Source organism: Solenopsis invicta, chromosome 3 (assembly GCF_016802725.1).
Source record: "Solenopsis invicta isolate M01_SB chromosome 3, UNIL_Sinv_3.0, whole genome shotgun sequence".
Classification (NCBI taxonomy): Eukaryota; Metazoa; Arthropoda; class Insecta; order Hymenoptera; family Formicidae; genus Solenopsis; species Solenopsis invicta.
Genome location: NC_052666.1, coordinates 2957350 through 2968509, shown reverse-complemented (window position 1 = coordinate 2968509; position 11160 = coordinate 2957350). Strand labels below are relative to the sequence as shown.

Sequence of the window (11160 nt, the reverse complement as noted above, 5' to 3'; positions counted from 1 at the left end):
GTGTGTGCGCGCGCGCGCGTGCGTGCGTGCGTGCGTGTGTGTGCGTGCGTGCCTGCGTGTGTATGTGTAAAATCCGTAAATTACGGTTTGGAGATTAAAATATTTATGGAGAAAATTTCTACATTAGTAATTAAATTATTTAATGACAATTTTGATAATTACATTTGTTCAAGAACAATTTTTTATCGCTGTTCTGCTACCGCAGATCCAAGTCGATACAAAATCGTAATTCCTCATAAGTCCGCAAATGCACGTCTGAATGTTCACTGAACTTATGAGGAATTACGATTTCAAAATATTCAGTCTACTAAAACATTTTTTGTTTTTATACGGATCTATTAGGAATATCCGGCGGAAAAGTGTAAAAAATTAATAATTTTTAACTTAACATAGTTAACTTCAAATTATTCTTTAATTTTAATTAGTTATTTTTAAAACATATAAATTGTAACTTATTAACTTTATTAGTACTTATTAATAACTTTATCCAAATTAAAAATTTACTTATATAATAGAAAAAAAATACGTTCCCACATGAAAGTACTTGTTGGTTATTTTATGCAAACTTCATTTACAAATAAAATAATTTATTTAATGATGCATATTGTTATTATTTTGTTATTTAAAATAAAGTAATTGTAAAAAATTATGACATTCTAATATAAGTATCGCTTTTAAAAATTAACTTTTAATTTAACTTAATTTTAACATAACTTTAGAATTAAAATATATTCTACAATAGTTATAATAATATTATAAATTGTAAGGTTGCAAGTTTTGGTTACGTCCATTTCTACCAATTAGCTTTCAAGCCCATCGCACATGAAATGTATAGTATTGCATAAAATCGCTGGATTAATGAGAATTTTATGGAAATCTAATAGATAGTTACTTTATTTTACAAGTTCAGTAATCTAGCGCGATGTTATATTATACAGTTGTCACGTCCGCGACGTTGCGGGTATAAATTTTTCGACACCGATATTGAACAGACGGACAAGTTGGCATTCGCTAACAAATTCAACTGTCAGGTCGCATCCTGTTCTTAACATTTTTCAGCGCCGGATAGTCGCGGCAAAGTGATCTGCACGCACGGCCAGTAAGTCGTAAAATCATACTTAACATTTTCTAGTGACGGAGGGTCGCTATAGGAAAACTGCGCCCACGACACTCGAAAAGTAATAAAATCTCAATCCAACATTTTCCAGCGCCGGATGGTTGCGGCGGAGAAGTCCGCTCACACGGCACTTGAAAGCTACCGCGACAGAGAAATCTGTCGCGCGACCGTTAGAGTCATAAAATCGTGAACTGACATTTCCTTGACATTTCTCAGTGCCGGATGGTCGCGGCGGAGAAGTCCGCGCGCACGGCACTTGAATTTGAGTTTCCTGATTTAAGAAATCTGAGTGGTGGTTGCATCAGCAGCAACCCCCACTAAGAGTACCGACTTGCTGCGCTTTTTCCAGAGCTTTGTCTCAAAATCGTATAAATAGGGATGTAGCCCGCGACGCAGTGCAGTTCGAACTAGACAGTAGAGATCAGAGCTAGTGTAGCCAGGACGGTTCCGTGTCGTAATTGTAGCGACCGAGTTCCCCTGAGCTACTAGTTTGCGCTAATCCAAGCGAGTCACTCTAATTCCAATTTTAACTCTAACTCGAAAATCCATTCTAATTCAAATTCTAACTCAAATTCTAAAGCAAGACACATTCTAATTCTAAGCCTAACCCTAGATCCACCTTGATTTTAAATTTTACTGTAAACTTAATTTTAATGTAGTCGTAGTTTTAAATTGTGCTTTTGTAACTCACTTCTTTTACCCTTTATATCGTAGTAATAAAAGGGTAGTTTATACACAAACGCTTTCGCTTAATTCCACGCTTAACCTCCCCCGCTTTCATGCATGCAACACCGCGACGCGAGTGTAGTACATAAACAGAAGTACCACGGTCGAGACCCAAAGACAACCGGATAGCCGAGAAGGACGAGAACGATCATCACCTGATCAGAGCGGCCACCAAGGCATAGGCAACAGTCTCAGCAGCTACCGTCATTTTAAAAGCTAAGTCGCAACGTCCAATAAGGCATGTCACATAACGCGTATTTTTCAACCCAAGCCCCATACTTCAATTGGCTTAACTCCGCATTGTGTAGCCTGGCCACCTTCCATCAGCACCAAATTAATCACACTATCATTTACGACGGGTGCCAAAATAACCTCCCCCCTCGCGATCGCGTATTTTACAACTCAATCACGCGTCACTATTTAATAGTCGGCGGGGACGAAGAAGCCATACGCTGCTCGTCCTGCAATTGCTTAATCTCATTTCCGGAGACCACGGTTGACTGCGTCGAGTGCTACGAAGCACTGAACGACCTCGCGCGTCATTTGTACGACTCAGAAGACAAGCCATACCTTAACACCGAGCCTACTATAATAGAGATCGAAGAGACGTGCACGTGTTTATGCCCCGAAGAATAATAATCTTACACGGTAAATTAGAGTATGTGCCCACCGCAGCGCATTGCCATTTTCTCGATCTGTGCCCAACGCGAAGCGACTCGCTCGTTCGGCATATGGCTACGCAGTGCTCAGTGCGTAACCTCTTTGTATTTTTGCAACGACAACGAATCAATGGTATTATGCCTCGAGTGTAAAAGCAAGCACTCGAGCACCAAGAAGGGAAATTATCTCGGGGTAATTACCCACTATATCTATCTTAGCCATCCATACAATCCGTAAAAATGCGATTCTTGCCACGTGCCCATAGCTGCTCGCCGCCACCCTCTCGATTGTGACCGTTGCCTCCACGAGTTGGAAAAATTCATAACTTATTTAATCCGAGAAGGAGATAGTCCCTGGAACGACTCCGATGCCACCATACTCGCGCTCTCGCGGCACCCCTTCTAAGGTTACAAAACTTCCTTCACTAGGCCATCGGTCGCGGAAAATCGGGCCCGCCCGCCGATAAATCCGGCCACGCGATCCGCTCCTGGGCTGTGGAGCCCCCGAAGCTTAGGCTTCGAAACAGCCAGTTTTGCCGAAACGCGCGTATTCTGCTCAACGGCGACCGCGCTCGGTCGGGACGTAACGCAGTACTGTTATGCATCATACAGCCTATGATGAGCTTTCGAGGGGCCTTATGTCTTTGTGTTACAGCTATGTATGTAGAATAAACTGTAACTTTTGTTCATGTAATTTTGAAAATAACTAATTAAACTAATTTTATAAACCATTTTAACTTTAATTTAATGTAGTTAAAAAAATAAATTAACTTATCCCTGATTTTAAAAAACTATTGCAGATGTTGTCAGGAAGACATTTCCTAATGTAACAGAGAAAGAGTTCAAAATAAAATGTAAAGATTGGTTCAGACACGCAAAATACCGAGCTGAAAATGAAAAGTTGCGACAAACTAATTTATCAAAGGTTAGTCTTTTTATTTATCTAAATTGCTCATAGAATATAAACATACAAAATCTATGTTAAACTTCAAACTAAAAAGATTGTGGGTTGCTTTGTTTTCGCAAAATTAACCAAATATCGAAGAAGCCAACTAAGTCAATCTGATATCTTAGCTAATCAGATAATCAAACATCTTTTATTCATCTTATTCGTCTTATTTGTCTTATTTTATTATATGCTGGTTTATATAAAATTATTAGGAGTATAAATAAGTTTCCGCCGTTTTTTATCAAAAATTGGGCATTTATTGTGAAAGAACGGTACCTAATGTTTTATTCGAAGTATTGTCCATCGCTAGCCACTACTTTTTCCTATCTTTCTGGCAGCATACGGATACTGCGTCGGAAGAATGCTTCATCTTTTGAAGCTACCCACAAATCGACCCAATTGTTTGTATCTTCATATGATGTGAAGTGTTGCTCAGACAGGCCATGCGCCATCGATCGAAACAGGTAATAATCAGAAGGAGTAATGTCTGGTGAATACGGCGGGTGGGGTAAAACTTCCCAATTGAGTGTTTCCAGGTAGGTTTTGACCGGCGCCGCAACATGTGGACGAGCATTATCATGCAGAAGAATAACTTTGTCCTGTCTGGAGCAGTAGTGGGCACGTTTTTCCTTGAGTACTCGGCTCAATCTCATCAATTGTGTTTGGTACAGAGCCCCAGTAATGGTTTCATTCGGATTGAGCAACTCATAATACACGACACCTAGCTGATCCCACCAAATACACAACATGAGCTTTTTTCCATGAATGTTCGGCTTGGCTGTTGATGTTGAAGCATGGCCAGGTGGTCCCCATGATTTCTTCTTCTTTGGGTTATCGTAGTGGTTATCCATTTTTCATCACCAGTGACTATACAATGCAAAAAACCCTTTCGTTTATGCCTGGCAAGCAGCATTTCACATGTAAAAAATCGGCGTTCAACGTTTCTCGGCTTCAGTTCATATGGAACCTAGTTTCCTTGTTTTTGAATCATTCCCAATGATTTTAAGCGATGTGAAATTGCTGGTTGAGTCACTCCTAATGTAAGTGCAAGTGCTTCTTGCGTTTGACACAAATCTTCATCTAATAATGTTTCCAACTCCGCGTCTTCGTATACTTTTGGCCTTCCGTTACGTTCTTTGTCTTCGACGTCAAATTCACCGTTCTTAAACTTGTGAAACTACTCACGGCAACTTCTCTCACTTAAGGCAGCCTCACCATATGCTTCTACAAGCAATCGATGCGCCTCGGCTGCAGATTTCTTCAAATTAAAGAAGTAAATCAAAAGCTCCCGCAAATGACGCTTATTCGGCTCAAAACTCGACATTTTCGGACGAAAAAAGATATATGATGCTGATACAAAATCGCTAATATTTTAAGGTTATGTTGTTGCTAGATGTCCAACCTTACCATATAACGTTTTACAACAGACAATTTCAACCATAACATACTAGTGGCGCCATTTTATGTGAAACGGCGGAAACTTATTTATACTCCTAATATAAAAGTTTACGGTTCTTGGCAAAGGTGCTATTAAGATTAGATTCTGCGAATAGATTTGCATGTGCATGCATAATTGTGCATTTGAGACTTCTGCTTATATATATGTTCCCTTATTATATATATCAATATTATACACATGTATATATAATAAGTTTCTTAATTAAATAAAAGTCACTTTTAAACCAGTCTTAATTGAACCAATCTTCTTTATCAATAACAATCCTATAGTCACCACAGCAAACTGCTGTTATTTATCGTCATTTTGATATCAGAATAATATCAAACATGTCATTTGGTGTTATTTTAATGTCAAAACGATGACAAATAACAATTTGCTATAGAGGATAGATATATGATCAATATTAATACACATGCACTGGATATTTTTGTAAATATCCATTACATATGACAGGGGTGTCTACTGGATATTAAGTAACACATATTCAGTATATATGTCATGGATGTCTGATGGATATTCAATCAGATATCTAGTAGATATTCAACAGCTCTCTTTTGGCGGACATTTGGATATCTAAAACATGTCCAGTGACTGTCATTTTGATATTCCTGGATATCCTTAATATCCAGCAAGAATATCCATTAGACATCTAATAGATATTATGTTCTGTGTGGATTATTTCTAATAAAAAGTATGGCATTATATAATACTAAATATTAATAATAATTTATTATATAATACTAAAAATAGATAGGTACATAGACAAAATATATTGTTTTATGCAGAGCTAGATCGATGTTCCATTTTTTGTACAGTTGATAATATATATGGTCAAGATTGACGAAATGTGAGAAAAATTTATTTTTCACACATTTTTTCTACATTTTATCGATCCTGACCGTACTATCTCTTCCATTTTTTACACTTTCCACCGATAGAACTAAGAATATATAATAAATTTAAAGTTATATTTATTTTTTACTTTTATTAAACATATAAATCTTCTACTTTATCTCTAGTTTAGTTCTGGTTTTTGTGTTCTTTTAAGCTAGTACTAGATACACGCAAAGATATCATCGATATAATTTTGTATCAAATAATACATTTAATTCCACCAAAATTTGATTCTTTCTATATAGTACACAACTTATTTGCATGTTGCAATTATAGAATACTTTAAAGTATTATGTTTATAATATTGTATATACAATAAGTACATTCTTTCAGAAACAATCGCTGCAAATACTTCCGACACGGTAAACAATATTGGACAAGTAATAAAAATTTGGCTACAACATGCGAGTGATCGAGTAAAACAAAAAGAAAAATAATATTTTAAAATATACATGCGCGCGTGCGCGCACACGTATACTTAATATTATACATATATACATCTCACTATCGCATTTATCTCAAGACCGTCATTTTTTTATGAAAGATTTATATAACTTTTACATCATTAATTCAATTATTTTTCTTAACACTATCATTCACTTTATAAGAATTTGCTCAATAAATAATTTTTTGTTTAAAACATATCTTAGATTATTTTCTTGGAATGCGAGCTTTAACAAAAAGCTTTAAATGTGTCTTACAAAGGTAATTGAATTTAATGTGATACAATGTGTGTAATGTAATAAATCTGACATATAAATAAGAATTGCTACTGTGCATCGTTTACGAAATAATCAGCATATTATGTATTAATATGTGACGAGGTTTAAAATCTAAAAATACAATGTTTAATTTAAATTTCTATAAAAATTGTATTGTATAAAAATAATAAAAAGTAAATAAGGTATTAATATAAAAAATTAGAAAAATCATTAGAGAAGTTTAATGAATATAAGAAAAGCTATGTTTTATACAATTATAGTTTAGAGAATTTAATGTTTTCATAGTTATTATTATCTATAATATTGATTATTAAATAACATAATTTTAAAATCTAATAACTTAATACTTTAGCATTACAAAAAATTAACGAAACGTTATTTTTGAAGTAACGGTAAAGGTAACGCGTTACTTTATAAAATCAGTAACGATTAATGGTAACGAGTAACTTTTTACAAAAAAGTAACGGTAACGCGTTACTTTCTTACGTAACGTTTCCAATCCTGATATACACGTACATACAGGCCCCTGGTGAAACTTTTTCTCAGATTTTGTTCGTATCATTTTTCAGAACATGTGTATAATTTTTTATAAAACGTTATAAAATCTAAAATGTTAAAAAAGTACTTTTTTTAAATTGTGAAATGAGAAATCTCATAATATTTCAGAATTCACATGAAAAGTTCTAAGAAAAGATGTAGACTTTTTAAGTATTTCTAATTGTATTTTCGAAAAATGTTTCAATTCTTATAAAAATTATGAGAAAAACTTTAACTAGGGATGTTTTTGGGAAAAATATGATAAAATATAAAAAATTTTTTATAATTATGGAATCGTTTTAAAAAGTTATAAATTTTTTTATTTTTTGTTGAAAAAAAAATGTATGAAAATATTAGACAATCTAAAAAATTTCACATAATTTCACATGCAATCATTCTGAGAAACTATGAAATTTATTATTTTATATTATTTGGGAAAAGTGTTAAGAAATATTAGATAATCTGAACAATTTTTCAGAATTTATAATAGGATCGTTCTGATCGAGATATTATATTTTACGTTTCGGTGAAAAAATATGTGAGAAAATTTAAAAAAATTTTTTTATAAGTTCACTTAATTACTTACGAATTGTTAACATGAAAAATTATAAGAATTTTATAAAAAAATTATGAGAAAAGTTTTTACTAGGGAAAGCTGTGCATGGTTAGTTATATTAAATTTATTATTAAGATTACTACTTCTATTTATTAATCAAATAAATAAATAAAAGTAGTTAATAGAAACGTAGAAAAAATACTAAGTATATTTAATATCCACACAATTATTATCACAACTTTTTAATACTTTTAATCCTTTGAATTTAAATATTATCTTTGAAGTACTTTTATTTTAAAGAACTTCAGAAATAATATAACAAACCATGCACAGCAGACTAATATTTTTTTATATTTTTTTTCAACAAAAAATAAAAAATTTATAACTTTTCAAAACGATTCCATAATTATAAAAAATTTTTTATATTTTATCATATTTTTCCCGAAAACATCCCTGGTTAAAGTTTTTCTTGTATTTTTTATACGAATTGGAACATTTTTTGAAAATACTTACAATTAGAAATACTTAAAAAGTCTACATCTTTTCTTAGAACTTTTCTTACATGTGAATTCTGAAATATTCTAAGATTTCTTATTTCACAATTTAAAAAAAATACTTTTTTAACTTTTTAGATTTTATAACGTTTTATAAAAAATTATACACATGTTCTGAAAAATGATACGAAAAAGATCTGAGAAAAAGTTTTACCAGGGGCCTGTACGTGTAACTCGATCCTGTGCCAAAGCATCTGCCGTCTAAGGAGCGTTTAGTGAACTACAAGTTCAAGTCGGTAAGTCAACTCCTACGGTAAAACGTGGGAACAACCATTATCATACACCCTGTATATGACTATAAAAGAACAATAAACATATATTAACAAGTAATAATCATCTATATTTATTCAAAATTATGTTATAAAGAATTGTGTAATTACTTTAAATAATATTTTATATTTTATAAAAATAATTAAAAGGTTCGATTTTTGATGGATCAAACGGCAATTTTTTGTCGAATCAATTCTTAAGTCTCCGCTTTGAATTGATTTGAAAAACCGATTTTTTTGAAAAAATCACCCATCCCTAGTATGTAGTGCCGCGTGATACTGTCATAAGAACTAAATAAAAAAGAATTTTATTTTCGTTGATCTCGTCATATATTACAAAATTAGTTAGTCCGGTGTCAATAAAAGAATGCGATACAACAAAGAGTGGTGTCCAGTCAAGATTGATAAGGCGTTTTCAGAATCAAAAAACTACGTCTTACCTCGTATGACGGGAATATGTTATTTATTTGCTGGAATTGATTTCTACGACCTTGGCAGTCATAATTCATAAAGGTGCGATTTCACGAACCGCTCGAATCAGCCGTTTCGAGCGAGAAATTTTTCGCTCTTACTTTAGCGGCTAAAATTTTGTAGATGGAACAGTTCCAACTACAAGCATTTGACGCTGAAACGCTCTGCGATGTGAACAGTGCTACCGCGAAGTCGATATCGCAATACATAACCTTCATTTCGGTTTGTTTCTTTAATAAGCGTCATGTAACCTAAGATCCGAATTCATAGTCGTTTCTTAATTTCAGAATAAGTTTGAGAACGTTTATGAATTCGGATCTATACAACAGATTCACAACGCTTTACTTTATTTTTTAAAGTTAGTTGGAAACCATTCGTCGAACATGTATCATTTGGAAAAACCTTTACAACAATCTACAAACGAAAATGTAGAAGTAAGTATTTTTATATGTATATAATATATCCTTCTGCAGCATGAAATAATTGTTTCCTTATTGTTTCCAATTGTGATTAATGTGTCTGAGATAAATATAGTTGCAACTTGTGGGTTATGTGAAACCATATGCGACATGAATGAGGTAGGTAATCACATGTGCCTTCAAGGCTTCGATAAGTGCCACTTGGATAAAAACAATTATTTTTATCTAATATGTAGTAAGTAAATTCGAATTGATTATTATCTTATTTAAAAGCATTTCTTATAATATTTTATAATAATTTGTAGCAGATGGAACTATATTAAGGCGTAGTTTAGTTAGCGATTCAGAAATTATAGTTCAAGAAGATTTGGAATCAACGAATAAAAGAAAAAACATAAGAAAAAAGTTAAATATCGCAGAAAAGGAGAATTTGCTGCAAATCGAGGAACAATTAATTTTAGAAGTTCATGCACGCAAAGCTTTGTGGAATTCACAAATTGATTTATCTTGTCGCAGCAGAAAAGCGGTTGCACAATTATGGAAAGAAGTTTCCGAAGCCTTAAATGGTAATCCAAATTGGCAATTCAGTTAAAATAATGAAATTATTATAAGAATAATATCAAACTGAAATTTCATTAATAAAATCATTAATGAGATACAATGTTTTCTAGGCAAACTGTCAGATATTGAGGCTAAAACCAAGTTCAAATCACTGCATGATACATACAGAAGAATTATTAGTAGTGAATCATTAGCGAGTGGATCCGAAAGACCCGCTAAGAAAAGCAAGTGGCAACATTACGATAATTTATCATTTTTGCGTGATTCTTGTTTGCAAAAAACGTATGTTATTACATTCTTCCAGAGCAATATAAAAATGTCAACATTTTTCAATTTTCAACAGCAAAATATTTATACATTTTAAATATGTAACACTGTTTTACAAATGTTAACAGAACCAAATCAAATGTGTCAATAAACACGGAAGATTCAACAGATACTAATTTTGAAGATGCAGAAGAATCAATTGACATTACTATTGAAGATTGGGAACAAAATAGATAGCAATGTATGTGTCATCTAATTTTCTATCTATTCAATCTTTTTTTTTTTTTTTTTTTTTAATATGTAATGTATATATTATATTTTATATTATACATTTTTTAGAACGCAATAGGAAAGGCAAGAACAAAAAGGGAGACAATTCTACAGCAATTAATAGAATTGCTGATGCTTTTTGCCAAAGAAATATGCAGCCACCGATTACTTTGCCTGCTCCTCCACAAGACGATGATGTTCAATACTATAATTTTTACTGCATACAGTAATCACTTGAAACTCGCGCTAGGGCTTCGCCATCTTATCCCCAAAGAGAAAGGTAACTAGCGCATCTGCGGCGCTCGACAGGGCGCGCTCGCCGTGGCATTACGCCTTCTACTGGTATACTCATTACCCATCTTTCTGATCTCGATCGACTCTCGTGTAAGAAGGTCCGCGTTACGCACGCCCTCTTGTAACCTGTAAAAGTTGTAACCGGTGACTGCCAAATAAAATAAGATAAAAGGAAATTCAGAGAAGTCCAGTGATTCTCGACCACGTATTCCTCAACGCATTCTTTCCGCGGAAAACACGTGGAGTTACGACGTGCGTTTCTCTCAAGCACACGGCAACGTACAAAACAGATGATGTGGACGCAATTGTGTCTGTAGTTGAGAGACGATTAAGGAAACTTCCACCACAAGTGTTAGATGATGCAGCACAAAGAATTTTTCAGTTTACTTACGATCTCGTAAAAGATTTATCAAATACTTAGTAATTATTACTTAAA

General features: G+C 33.3%; 2 protein-coding genes across 3 annotated transcripts; both read left to right on the top strand.

The window, feature by feature from the left end:
* Positions 1-8559: 8559 nt before the first annotated feature.
* On the top strand, positions 8560-9630 carry LOC120357150. 2 transcript variants are annotated; one of them, XM_039446969.1, is made up of 3 exons: positions 8560-9135; positions 9273-9347; positions 9438-9630. In XM_039446969.1, exons 1-3 carry the CDS (start codon positions 9037-9039, stop codon positions 9573-9575), a joined length of 312 nt encoding a protein of 103 aa, XP_039302903.1. In that variant the 5' UTR covers positions 8560-9036; the 3' UTR covers positions 9576-9630. The 2 variants fall into 2 exon arrangements, with proteins under 2 accessions (XP_039302903.1, XP_039302902.1); XM_039446968.1 differs by having other exon boundaries at positions 9201-9347.
* Positions 9631-11008, top strand: LOC120357133 (the record flags this gene model as incomplete). The annotated part of the gene is made up of 4 exons (XM_039446884.1): positions 9631-9898; positions 10004-10175; positions 10289-10401; positions 10500-11008. Coding segments are annotated over 3 exons (549 nt in total), but the record flags the coding sequence as incomplete, so codon positions are not given.
* Between the last annotated feature and the right edge of the window lie 152 nt (positions 11009-11160).